This window comes from Mustela lutreola, chromosome 7, assembly GCF_030435805.1.
Source record: "Mustela lutreola isolate mMusLut2 chromosome 7, mMusLut2.pri, whole genome shotgun sequence".
Lineage (NCBI taxonomy): Eukaryota > Metazoa > Chordata > Mammalia > Carnivora > Mustelidae > Mustela > Mustela lutreola.
In genome coordinates this window covers 39015810-39029674 of record NC_081296.1, presented here as the reverse complement: position 1 = coordinate 39029674, position 13865 = coordinate 39015810, and the positions used below count along the sequence as shown (strand labels likewise).

The 13865-nt window shown below is 43.3% G+C and overlaps 1 protein-coding gene across 11 annotated transcripts in view; it reads right to left on the bottom strand.

Annotated features, from left to right (window-relative positions):
- Nucleotides 1-530: 530 nt before the first annotated feature.
- Nucleotides 531-13865, bottom strand: part of PARP6 (poly(ADP-ribose) polymerase family member 6) — a 28324-nt gene continuing 14989 nt past the window's right edge. For 6 of the 11 annotated variants that reach the window (XM_059180467.1, XM_059180471.1, XM_059180473.1 and 3 more), the window contains 11 exons: nt 13043-13168; nt 11698-11763; nt 10497-10564; nt 9364-9412; nt 9015-9127; nt 8158-8230; nt 7381-7450; nt 1911-1990; nt 1464-1527; nt 1234-1318; nt 531-891 (listed from right to left, as the gene is read on the bottom strand). In XM_059180467.1, the coding sequence (XP_059036450.1) occupies nt 789-891; nt 1234-1318; nt 1464-1527; nt 1911-1990; nt 7381-7450; nt 8158-8230; nt 9015-9127; nt 9364-9412; nt 10497-10564; nt 11698-11763; nt 13043-13168 (897 nt within the window). In that variant the 3' untranslated portion in view covers nt 531-788. Of the gene's footprint in view, nt 892-1233; nt 1319-1463; nt 1528-1910; nt 1991-7380; nt 7451-8157; nt 8231-9014; nt 9128-9363; nt 9413-10496; nt 10565-11697; nt 11764-13042; nt 13169-13865 lie in introns of those variants that run through there. The other 5 variants (XM_059180472.1, XM_059180474.1, XR_009355367.1 and 2 more) reach the window with 3 other exon arrangements.

Sequence of the window (13865 nt, the reverse complement as noted above, 5' to 3'; positions counted from 1 at the left end):
CCCAGGATGGAGTTCAGTATCAGGTTCCCTGCTCAGCAGGGAGTCTGCTTCTCCCTCTGACCATCTCCCCTCTCATCCTTTCTCTCTCTCTCTCAAACAAATAAATATTTAAAAGAAAAAAAAAATAGTTGGGAAGAAGAGAGTAGGGGCCCAAGCCCTGAGAGAACAAGGAAGAATGGCAAGGTTAAATGCAGAAAGCAGAGATCCTAAAGGTAGGAAATCTGAGTTGCTTTGGCCTCAATGGTCCTTTTAAATCTTGAGGAACAGGCATCAATGGTATTCTCTATCCTTCTGAGTTTGTGTCATCTGCACAACTGGAAAGTTTCCCTTCTTTATCCAGCCGACTGAAAAAAATGTTGCCAGAACTGTAGGATGCTACACTAGATGGACTCAGCTTTGACTCCACCCAACATTAGTTCCAACCCTGAGGATATTCCACTCTCCCCACCCAACACCCCATTTGGGGGCTTGGGGCAGGTGCTGGGCCAAGGCTAGTCAGACCACAGTGATCATATCCAGTCCACAGCACCTTCCATTTTATTGTTTTATTTACAAACAGGGTGAAGTCAACTGGGAAAATCAGGAGGAGGGAGTCAGTCTGGGCCATCCAAATGTGGAGTGGTTCCTGGGTCAGTCTCCACCATGAAGGCCGCCTCTTCTATCCTTTTCCTGCCCCTTGGTAATGGCCCCTTGATTCCTCAGGGCAGCCTCGCACGCTGCTCCTGAGCCCTTGTATGAGGGCAGATGGATCCTGGGGGAACAGGGGTGGTACGAGGGCTGGGGCCCCCTCAGTTTGTGTAAACCTGAGTTCCGATCACACGCATGATTTCCTTCTGTATCTTGGGGTCCTGAGTATTAATGTTGGCATCGCCCACCTGACCATCCTCATATCTGCCAAAGATAGGGCAAGTGTGAGCATCAGAGGGAGAACAATACCAGAATAATGTCAACAAGTGGAACTATATCTGGAGGTGTGGTCATCCCATCCCAGAAGTCGAAACCCTTTCTTGCTACTCTTCTGGGTGGAAAAGATTCAGTGTTATCTGGTTTCCTTTAAACAGACCTTGACCTATACCCATCCCCATCTTCCACAGAGAAAGTTCTAGTGCCAGCTCCACTCAGGCAGCCAGGGACAAGTCTTCGATGACAGAAACAGACTTTCCCGGTAGTCATACCATCACAGCCCCACTCTCATTCCTCAAAGTAAGCCCCAAGGTACCCTCCTAGACTTACACAAAGAAGAACCGTGTGCAGACATGGTCAGACACAGGGCACACCCAGATGTTCCCATGCTTCTGGAGGTCCTTAGATGTAATCACTGGGAAGAAGGAGGCCAGAAGTTATAGATATAATGCTTAAGTCACACAGTCCAGGGAGGGGAGGAAAGACATGATGTGTCAACACCCTTGGCTGGATCACAGGGTTAGGGACACAGAAAAACAGGGACTGGGTGAGCTACCTACCTTCACAAAGTGCTATACAGTTTAGATTCCGACTCTGCAGGAACCTCGACTGAATGGATCGGGTCTGGAAGAGAAGGAGCGCAGAGACAAGTGGACTGTTACAGCTTTCCCTAGAGAGGACGGTTAGCTGCTGATGGCTAGGGGTGTGGATCAGGGATATCTGGGGACCCCAGCCATCACCTCCCCCAAATCTGCTTTCCCATAATCAGTCTGGATGAGTCCATAGCTTCCATCTTCACATTTTCATGTCATTCTCTGCTTTCATACTTATGACTGAGGCCACATCTAACTCTGGAAGTGTGTTCATCTTAGAACATACCTGATTCCTTCAAATGATCTGAAAACTCCCCACCTCCACCACCATCTGTTTCCCCATCCATCTCTGTAGCCTCAACTTATCCCAGGGGAAGGGTTCTGCCTCACTAGAGCAGTGCCAACCAATAATACCTGGGGGATGGTATTCATCCTGTTATATCTCTGGACCAGCTCATCCTTGGAGGGCATCCTGTGCTGTCCTTTTCCCATTCCTGTCACAGAACAACAAATCCAGTTTACTCACCCATTCCTCAATCAAATGTTTACTAAAGTGCATACTATGTGCCAGGCACTGAGCTACACATGTAGTGAATAAAACAAACAAGGTATCTTCCCTGACACAATTTAGTCTGATGGAGACTAGAGGCAAAGAACAAGTAATCACAACACAGTATGGTAAGAGGTGTGATGGGGAGAATCTAGAACAATGAGTGAGCTAGAGGAGGAGAAGTAGCCTGTTTTAGAGGTTTGAAGGTGGCTTTCCAGCGACAGCTAGGAAGAATTAGTCAAATGGAGAGGAAGAAAGTGTTCTAGCACAGGTAACAGGTCATGGAAGGGCTGGAGGAAGAGAGCAATGTGCCTTAGTTTGTATGGAGCACAGTCAATGGGAGGGGAGTGACAACAGATGATGTGGAAGCTTTAAGCTAGGATCAGATCAGGTAGGCCTTACAGACCATGTTAAGGCAACTGGAGTTTATCCCGAGAACATCAGAAAATCACTAAAAGGCTCTAAGACAGAGGAGGAACATACAAAATGAGCCAGGAACAAGGGGGCCCAGGAAAGTGGTATCAACACCTTAGATCAATGCCAGGTTGAGCAAAATGATTGAGGAGGAAGCAAGCAGAGCAAGCAGATCTGCTCTAGTCTCAGAGTTACGCAGAAAAATATTACCAGAGTCACTTAAGAGAAAAGGCAGAAAGCACAGCTGGTAAGTGATGAATAATTTTCCATAAGTAACCACATGGCAACAATCTTAAGAATCCTGCTTCCTTCCTTAAGTCTTCCCAGACTTGAGGAAGTGGTGTCAATTCCCTCCAATTTCCCCCCTACCTAAATCCATAAATCCTCCACCATCCTTATCTCCCAGTGAATAGCCCTATTTATAACATTTATAGACTTATTCTAGATTTTTCTTATTTAGATACAAAACAGTGCTTGTGTGCCCCTACTCCCAACTGTTTTTGGCCTGTGACTAGGACTTCAATCTTTGTACTAAGCTTTCTCACAGGCCCAGCCTTATCACAGTCGTGTGTGTGTGTGTGTGTGTGTGTGTCTCCCCCTTTCTGTCAGAGAGAGAGATGGATGAACACGGGAAATGATGCTATCATAACAGGCCATAAGCTGGGCCCCTATCTCACAACTCCATCCTGGGAGCTTTCTATAACTAATCCCCTCTGCTTCAATTCTTGGTTTTGTAACAGCCGTGGTGCAGGAGTGGGGCTGACTGGACTGCCATGCTTCACTATGCAGGCTGTCAATTCATCATGCACTTACACTAAAGTCCCATGACAGATTTATGGCTTGAACAAGACCTAGGGCAAGACTTCAAACTGTTCATTTCTTCCTCCTATGGGCCACTTACCACCCCTCTATTTCTACTTTCTCCATTAGCTTTAATTAGGTTTAGCTCTGAATCCAAACATCATGACCTTCTTGTCTTGGGTATTTCAATGCAAGATTCTTTTTTTTTTTTTTTTAAGATTTTAATTATTTATTTGACAAAGAAAGATCACAAGTAGGCAGAGAGGCAGGCAGAGAGAGAGGGGGAAGCAGACTCCCTGCTGAGCAAAGAGCCCAACACAGGGCTCGATCCCAGGACCCTGAGATCATGACCTGCACCAAAGGCAGAGGCTTAACCCACTGAGCCACCCAGGCGCCCCTCAATGGAAGATTCTCAGTGAAATTCGCACTCAAGTTCTACCCCAATCTGAAAGAACAATCTGATTTCTACAACTGGTCTTAGAGATGGCCCTTGTGATACAATACAAATCCTGTCCCATCCCAATCCTATTGTACACTGTCTTGTCCATATTGACTCAATAATCTTCTGTCAGTTTATCAAGATCAGAACCTGAGAACATAGTGGCCAGAATAATCCCCAAATGCTTAGTGTCCGGATGATAGACATGTCAGACGTCTCTAAACAGAACTAAACAGATGTTTACCATCTCCTTTCTTACTGGCCCTCATTATAACCTGCACACAATGGCCAAGTCATCTGAATGGAGGGTCCACTAGCCAGATAGATGTTCTCTATTTATACTGGCTCCCAGAGAGCACTGAATGCCACAAAACTAAGGATACCCTGGAGAAAAACAGGGAAAACCAAAACTGAATAGGGTAGATGGAAACACATAAGAAGACAGAGTTGGCTAAATGTTAGAGTAACTACAATAAACTGGACATTTGTACACATCTCACATGCTAGGGACCCTCACGTATCTGCAGGGCTTCAAGACTCAGTGATTCAAGTAAAGCCTACCTGGTCAACCCAATAAAGTGATAAGAAAACTGGCCTAGAAATTAAGAGGCCTAGATTCCAATCCTAGCTCTGCTACTCAGTTATGTGACCCCAAGAAGTCATTTAACTTTAACTGAGCTTTCCTAACTGTAAGGTAATAAAGGACTAGGTGTAACTCTAAGAGTAAAATCCTATGCCATTTTGTATCCATAATCAATGGAACTCTGCAAGAGGGAAAAGGATGGTGTCATATGATGTTTTTCTGTAATGAAGAGAGTAATGAAACAAGTTAAGGAGTCAACAGAGATTCCTGGCTCCATATGGTAACTAAAGTGATTCAGGCACTTAGTAGTAAACAAAGCCAGTGAGAGGGGAAAGAGGAAGAGAACAGACAGGAAGCAAGAATTCTATGGGCATCAAGAACCAGGAGAATCTCACTAACTTAGAAAAAAAGAGCTTAATGAGGGAAGCTCAGGCTTTGACAAAGATAAAAATGAAGAAAACCTGCACAAAGAAGCCAAAAAGACTATCGAACACAACCCCTACTTTGCACCCCAGGCACACAGAATAAGATTCATTCACGCATCAATATTTATAGGGCACTTATGCTGTGTGGATTCATCATCAGGTTTGGTTCATGACACATTATCGTTTATTATCTATTATACCTATAGACTTCACCTACAAACTAAATCCAAGAACCAAAACCGTACTAGTGACTTATATCTAACTATCTGCCTCTCCTTGGGAGGTAATCACTATCCTGAAGTTTCTTTAGTTTTATCATACATACACACACACGCAACTAAATGTTTGTTTGCTTTTGAACAATATAAAAAAGATATCACACAGTAGTCTTCTGGGCTTGGTTTTCTGTTTTTTTTTTTTTTTTTTTTTTTTAAGATTTTATTTATCTGAGAAAAAGCACGCACGTGGGGATGGTGGGAGGAGCAGAGGGAAAGGGACAAGCAGACTCTATGGTGAGTGCGGAGCCCAATGTGGGGCTCGATCTCACAACCCTGAGCTGAAACCAAGAGTTGGACACTCAACCCACTGAGCCATCCAGATGCCCCTGGGCTTGCCTGCTTTAAAATCAACTAATTACTGGGGCACCTGGGTGGCTCAGTGGGTTAAAGCCTCTGCCTTCAGCTCAGGTCATGACCTCAGGGTCCTGGGATCGAGCCCCACATCGGGCTCTCTGCTCAGCAGGGAGCCTGCTTCCTCCCCTCCTCTCTCTACCTGCCTCTCTGCCTACTTCTGATCTCTGTCAAATAAATAAATAAAATCTTAAAAAAAAAAAAATCAACTAATTACTAAGATTTTTCCACAGTTGAGAGCCACTGTTTATCCATTTTCATTGCTAAATAATAATCCATCCTGAGAATATACTAAAGTGTATTTATCCATCCTCCTGATAATCTGATAAAGAGCATTTGGGTTGTTTCCAAGATCGGCTATTGCAAATGGTACTGCTTTGAACATTCAGGTACACCTTTGGGTGTATGTATGCAGGAATGAAAATGCTGAATGGCTAGAATAAAATTTTTCAGCTCTGTGAAATTTAACACCAAATTGTTTTCCAAAGTCATTGTACCAATTTATATTTACATTAAAAATAAAAGAGATCCTGCTGATCTACGACATCTAGAACCACTAGATTTTTGCCAATCCAAATAGGTACTACATGTTAAGTCTTTTTGGTCTTGATTTTACTTCCTTGATTAATAACAGTTAAGCAGCTTTTCATATTTTTTTGGTTATTTCTCCAGTGAAATGCCTGTTCATGTCATTTGCCTATTTTTCTATTAGGTTGTCTTTTTCTTGTTGATTTTTAAGATTTTATTTATTTGAGAGCACAAGCAGGGGAAGGGGCAGAGAGAGAAGCAGACTCCACACTGAGCAGGAAGCCCGACAGGGGGCTCGATTCCAGGACCCTGGGATCATGATCTGAGCTGAAGACAGATGCTTAACTGACTGAGCCATCCAGATGCCCCAATTTTTAAAATACATTTTTATTACTAATCTTTTGTAGTTAAATGTGTTGCTAAATGTCTTCTGGTTTGTAGCTTATTACTTTCATAATAAGTATTCTGATGAACACAAGTTTTTAGTTTTAATAAAGTCAAATGTACCAATCCTTTATGATTTATAATTCTATCTTTTTCCATTCTCTGGGTAATTTTGTAGAAGACTGTAGTAATGGTTTGGTTTGGTTAAAGTTTGGTTTAAGACTCATTTATAAAACTATCTGGGCTCATGAGTTTTGGGGTTTTTTTTTTGTTGTTGTTGTTAGAGTAGTTTAAAATTTAGAGACTCTTTTTTTAAGTTATACAATTCTGGATCTAAGTTTTCTTATCTTTGTAACAGTTATAATTACTGGAGAATACTAAATAATGACCTATAAAGAATCAAATACTGTCCCCTTTATATGGTACATGTGTAATATATGATGGTTAGCCTTTATACAGAGACTATAGAACAAGAACAAAACAGGACTGAAAAGGAACTAAGACATGAACCTGGAACACTGAGACAGTTTCAAGTCAGATTCATTTTCTGAACAGAACAAAGCTGGACTTATCTCCTGACTAGAGTATGGGCTTTATTCATGCCTTATCTTTGGAATAAAAGACTTTCTCTTCCACTCAATGTGACTATTACAATATTATGCAATTACAGACAGTTTAAATTTTAAAAAGTAGTTGAGAGGGCGAACAATGTCTCCAGACATGTAAGCCAATTGAAGATACTCAAGCTTTCAAGTGTATGCATATATAAACTCACAGGCACACCATCCATAATAATGACTGGCTACTAACACCAAAAATGAGGTCTACGAAAAGCCTCCTTTCACTCTCCCGGTTATTCCCTCACTTAATCTCAGAAGCCTCTACAATGAATAAAACTATTCCGATGGAGAATAGGACTACCTAAGAGAAAGGAAACAACTGGCCTCACTTGTAAAGAATCTGAATTTCTAATAAGAGGAGGCGGAGAGACAGACTATGTATCTGTGACTGGGGAGAGAGCTGACAGAGACCACGCATCCATGATGAACGAGGAGGAGACAGCATAGATTATGTATTTACAAAATGAATGCAACGTAAATAGAGTCAAGGTGGCTAGAGAGTATTTCTTACCTGAGTATCCAAAGGAAATACTGGAGATGGGGCTCAGGTAGATGCCTTTGCCATAGGCTGCTCCATGCAGCTTGCAGGGAAACACCAGGATGAGCAATATGAGCCTGGGCCCTCCCATGGCTGTATATTAGGCAGCCACAAGGCTTATCCAGCCCTCTGTCCCTCCAATTACTTTCTCACTCATTCAGATAATGCTAGGAACCTACTCTTGAAAAGCTGATTGGCTGAAAAATGGATGCAGGTTAACCCTTTTGCCCTACTAGATACTGATGTCTTGGAGAGTGAGGAGTGGCAGAGCCACTGAGTCAGTCCCTCAGAATCCATGCTTCTGTCCCCACACCTTGTATATATGCAGATTCCAAAAAAGGAACTACCAAACAGGTAGCCAAGAGGAGGGACAATATGCATTCCTTGGAGGCTCACAGGGCAAAGAAGTAAGACTTTTATAACAATTCTCCGAATGAACAGTCACATAAATTAAAAAGCTTTGTCTAACAGGTTAATTCATCACAGTGGCTGTGGTCAGCAATTCATATTCCTGCCTTTTGCTACAATCCCATTCCCGAAACCACCAAAAAACACAGTCTGGAGTCAGTTATACGACAGCCACATTCCTTCTATACAAACAATTCCAACCTCTCTCCTATGGAAGCCCCACAACAGGCTAGATTTGAGGATGCTGAGGCAAAAACAGCTAAGTACTCTAGAGCAGCTTTCCCCAAAACCGAATGCGGCATGGTGCGGGGTGGAAAGAAAGGGAAAGGGGCACAGCCTCACCTGCAGTTTGGTGTAGGAAGCATTGACCAGCCCATTGCGCAGGATCGAATGCCAGTTCTCAATGTGGGACCCACTGTAAGGCAGCGTAAAATATGTGTTTCCTCACAGTATGAGGTTCCCAGAAGCAGTTCCAAGACTGCCATGCCACTCCCACCCATCCTCACCCACTGCCACTCCCACCCATCCTCACCCACACAGGACATGCTGATAGGCAGATACACCTCGTGATGGACATGCACATGGATATAGTCACAGGCATGCAAGATATGTGTGTGGCTAACCCTCCATCTTTAATTTCCAGTCCCATCCTTTTTTCTGTGCTTCAGCTAGTCTCATCCTAAACCCCCAAATGCTGGTTCAGTATTTTTTATTTGCCTATTCTCCTGATATTTCAAGTTAAGCAGATTCATTTCACACTCAACAAAAACTTATCACTGATCCCAAATATGGCTGCCAGTCCTGACCTGATATCTATTTTAAGAAAAGGGTGCCATCACCCCTTCTTAATCTCTCTCTCTCTCTCTTTCTCTCTCTCCCCTCCCACAGTTAGGCATAAATCACTGATTTCCTTCAAAATAGCTTTCAGATCTATCTCCTCCAATCTGTTCCTTCACCATCTTTTTATATGTAAATGTATTTTCTCAACTACAACATCAGTAGCTTGAGAGTAAAGACCAAATCATATGTATCTTTTTACCGTCTACAGCACCTACTACAAGAATAATAAATATTTGACTGATCTGTCGATGGATATAGGTAACACACACACTCCTATACCTCAAATGAAGTTGCCCTCCCATCCCCCTAAATTATTTGTTGTCCTCTCCACCCCCACCCCCAGTCCCCACCCTCCTCACTGGAAGGCAAAGGTGCTGCCGTAGAGCTTCTTGGCGGTCCGGAACCGAGCCTCCTTGGCAGGAGGGCTGCTCAGCAGGAGGAACTGGTGTGAGGTGTGCATGAACTTCAGCTGCTGCCCAGGGTGGGGGTCGAGTCAGGAAAACAGAGCAGATATGGAGATCAGGGAGGGAAAGGTTGGGGAGAGGGGGCAAATCAGGCTGGTACTGACCCCAAATAAACAGAATATGCTTAGGTCCAAAGGCTGCTGTTGATGGACAGAGCCAATGAGGCAAGTCTAGGACCAATATGGTTAGCTGGTTTGAAGCCCCTCCCTGCCCCTCACCAGATATTTAAAGAATAGTCACTTACCCTGCTGAGAGGTAGTTTGACAATGTGTGACCTGTTGCTAGAGATGATCCTAGCATAAAACAGAAAAAAAGAGATGGAAAGAATGAGTGTGTGGCCAGACCATCCAAAACAAAGCAGCAGCCTTGCTGAACCCCTAGGAGAACAAGCAAGGATTCCAGGGCTATCTGCATTGTGTGAAATGTTCAGATCCTATCTGGGTATTCCTGTGGGTGGTAATGCTAGTGTAGAAAAATGTTAAAAGGGAAGCTACTGACCAGAGACCAGCTAGTTACTGGGTAAACAATGGAGGAAAGAAAGAGAGGGATGAAAGGGAAAGTGCTACATCTAGGAGGAGAAAAGGATAACATGAAAGGAAGAGTACATAAGATCAGCTACAAAAAAAAAAAAAAAAAATCAGAAAGCAAGGATCTGTATTAGCAGGGTGACAACTAGTACTTGGGTTTTAGAGACACACAACTGGGGCTCAAGAGCCATCCTATCTGAGATCAGAGAAAGCCTTCAGGGCTCTGGAGGATGGATAGGAGTGGAAAGAAAGTTACTGTTTGGGCTGGAGAAATAAACAGAAGATACTACAACAATCTTCCTGAGGATTCAAGGACAGACTGGGCTGTGTATAGGCTGAATTCAGAGTGCAGGAGAGAGTAAAGGCATAAAACAGTGAGGGCTCAGCAAGGCAATGTTATCTCATGTAGTGGATACAGTTTGGTTCTCTGGGCTTCACCCATTTACTTGTGGTGCCATCCTGATGCCTGGTCACTCCTCGCACTATGAGGGAGCATGTTGCATAGCTGACTAGGATGTCAACAGCTGACTAGGAAAAGGTGGGAAAGCTATGTCAGCAAAACAATAAAAATCAAGATCAGGGAAGGAGGGCAGAAGGTGGAGGCAGTAGAGAATGTTCAGAATCTTTGTTAGAAGAGAATAATAATATTGCCTCAAGGCTGTGGACAGTGTACAGCAACAAGGAAGGACTTGAGAGAGGGAAAAGGAGTAGAAGAGGGAGACAGACCTCTCTGGATGCACAGAGAACTTAGCTAAAACAATACTAATGCTTACATACAGAGGATGCTTAAACAACCCCATACTTCTCTTCCATTCTCCAAAGGATGAACCATTCTACCCATACTACTTACCACTGCAAGAGAGGATGGGCCAAGGGATCCAGCTTGTCCATCTGCTTCTTAATTTCTAGGTATGAGCCCTGTAAGACAAAGGCCATAAAATTATCTCCCAGGAGAGGTTGGGAGCCCTCCCATTTATGACTGACTATCAGGGCCCAGGGCAAGGTAGGCACTGAAGGCCACACAAAGGTAAGAGGAAATGAGGTTCCCACCCTCAAGGAGCCCAGTTAGATTGGGAAGACTCAGAAATAAATATGAAAATGACTGAAAATGCTTACAAAACAACATGCAGGTGGGTCTCCCTCATTTTATGCAATTCCTACAACTCTAAAAAGTTGACTTTAAATAAAAAATAAATAAAATCAATGTCCCAGAAAAATCAGGCTAAGGAATGCTGCGGTAAAACTTTACATAAAGCAGAGTGCTTCTGACAAATCATCCCTCCTAGGTATCTCTAATGTGTTAATCTGAACTGTGATATATAGGATTTGCTGAGAAGAGGCCCACCTGTAAATGTGAGTACAAATGAATGTCTATTCATGCAGAGATTGCAGACGAGGGGTGGGGAAGTCTGGTGAGGGGCAGCCTTGAGTCAAAGGATGGTCACTGCTCCATGTTGTGCCCCACCCCTAGGAAGGACAGAAAATGTAGGCCCCTGGGGCTAGTTCCTTACGTCCAAGTCCCCTCCTCACCCTCCCAATCCTGGGCAAAAGTCTTTCCCTCACTTCTCTAATTCCCTAAGAATTATGGGGAAAACATTAAATACGAACAACTTGTGAAGGAATTGGCAACAAAGGTAAAGTTTGAGAGAGACATTAGGAGTGAGAAAGAGGAGTAACAGACAACAAGGATTGGGAAGGCTAAAGAGGGAAGACTAAGGTAAATACAGTGAGGAATCTGAGTAGCATTTCTTTTTTTTTTTTTTTTTTTTTTTTTTTAGATTTTATTTATTTATTTGACAGAGAGAAATCACAAGTAGGCAGAGAGGCAGGCCGAGAGAGAGAGAGAGGAGGAAGCAGGCTCCCTGCTGAGCAGAGAGCCCGATGCGGGACTCGATCCCAGGACCCTGAGATCATGACCTGAGCCGAAGGCAGCGGCCTAACCACTGAGCCACCCAGGCGCCCCTGAGTAGCATTTCTAAATCTTCACTCCACTCCCATGGATTCCAAGCACAACAGGGCACTGAAGAAGGACAGGCAGAGGGCAGAATTACCTGGGTCATCTCCCGGATGGACATCACACTATCCAGAGCTTTCTGAAGTCGTTCATAATTCTTCTTCTGTGGGGAATCAATGGGAAGAGAAGACCCAGATGAAGAAAAGTGAAGGAGCGTAAGATGTGATGAAAAGGGAGGGCAAGATTTACACAAAAAGTCCAGGCCCCAGGGAAAGAGTATATGTCATGGAAAGAACACAGATTTAATGTCAGACAGTTCTGGAATCACATGCTAGTTCTCTTTTACCAGCTGGAAGTAATAGGGGAAGAGGGGAAGTTACTTAACCGCTTAGAATCTCAGTATCCCTGTACGTAAATGAAGATAAAAATTCCCACTACACTCACAAAGACGTTCTAAGGACTAAATAACATATGTAAAGAATCTATATAGTGCCTGATACATAGCAAGAAGGGTAACAGTGAGGCCCTCTGCTGGGTACTTGTGATGGTTAACTCTGTCAGTGGTTAATCGAGTAGATCTGACTGGGTCATGGAATGCCTGAACATTTTGTCATACATTACTCCTGGTGTGTCAGTGAGGGTGTCTCTAGATGAGATTAATCACTGTATCAGCAGACTGAATAAAGCAGATTGCCGGCCCTCATTTGGGTGGGCCTCACACAATCAGTTGAAGGTCTGAGGAGAACAAAAAGGCTGAGGAAGTGGGAACTCTCCCTGCCTGACTGCTGAAGCTAGGACACTCACTGGTCTTTTCCTACCTTTGAACTGGAATTGAAAAACCTGCTCTTTCTGGATCTCAAGACTGCTGGCTTTTGGACTAGAATTTACACCATGGGTTCTCCTGGGTCTTCAGCTTGCCAACTGCAGATCCTGGGACTTCTCAACCTTCATGACCACATGAGCCACTTCTTTCTAATAAATCTCTTTCTATATATATCTCCCATTGGTCCTGTTTCTATGGAGAACCCTAATACAGTACTTTACATATATTCTCATTTTTATAATAAGCTGCAAGGTAGATATTATCCCCCTTTCACAGATAAGAAAATCAAGGTTCAGAAAGGTTAAGTAACTTTTCTTACACCATTCAGCTAGGAACAGTAGAACCTCAAATGGAATCCAGGTCTGTCTGGCTCCAAAGTCAATATTCTTCACTAGTAAAACCCAGTGATGTTAATTCTTCTCTACTCCTTCTAACAAACTCGTTATTTATTCACTAAAATAGCTAAAGCTTGGAGTTTAAGAGTTCCCAAGAACCAGTGTTCCCCTTTTTCTGTCCCACAATCCAAGCTGTTATATACACTAGAATGAGAGCCGTAGACTTCCACCATCTCTTCTCATTTCTATTCCTTAGCCCTGACTTTCTTCCCATGCAACGATACCTTGGGGTTAAAGGCCAGAGTCTTGGGATCAGTGGGGTCCACCACAGAGGGATAAGGCTCAAAGATGATGCTCTTTCTAGGGGATTCCAAAGCTGCCCTACACATGGCCACCAGCAGATCCACCACCTTAGGGGAAAAGAGAGAAAGAGGGCAAAAGCTAACGGATCTCCCAGAGCTGGGGAGTCGCACAATATCCAGCATAGGTCCACCTTTTGGAGGCTCTCAGCACTTCTCCCTGCTGTTCCTTTTAAAAGCAAACATGCTTATGGTTTCTTCATTAGAAAATACAGGCTACTTATAAAAATTCAAGTAACAGGGGCAGTTGGATGGCTCAGTCATTAAGCGCCTGCCTTCAACGCAGGTCATATCCCAGGGAACTCAACTCCCACGTCAGGCTCCCTGCTCCACAGGAAGCCTGCTTCTCCCTCTCCCACTCCCACTGCTTGTGTTCCCTCTCTTGCTATCTTTCTCTCTGTTAAATAAATAAATAAAATCTTTAAAAAATAAACAATTAAAAAATTCAAATAATGGTGAATTAAAAAGTGACTAAAGAAAAGATAAAAATCATCCTCTACCCCCAAACAAAGCTCATGCATCACAGGTACTACTGTGAAGTCTGATGTCTATCCTCTCAGATTGTCCTTCCTGTGGAAATAGTTTATTAAATAGGAAAATGAGAAAGAAAGAACTACACTACACTTACTGTTGCATTTTCTTTTTTATATATCATGTTCTACCCATAAGTAACAGCCATAGAGTATTTCCACTGTAAGGACATACCATGGATTCTTTAACAGAACCCCACAGATGGAACTGTATCCAT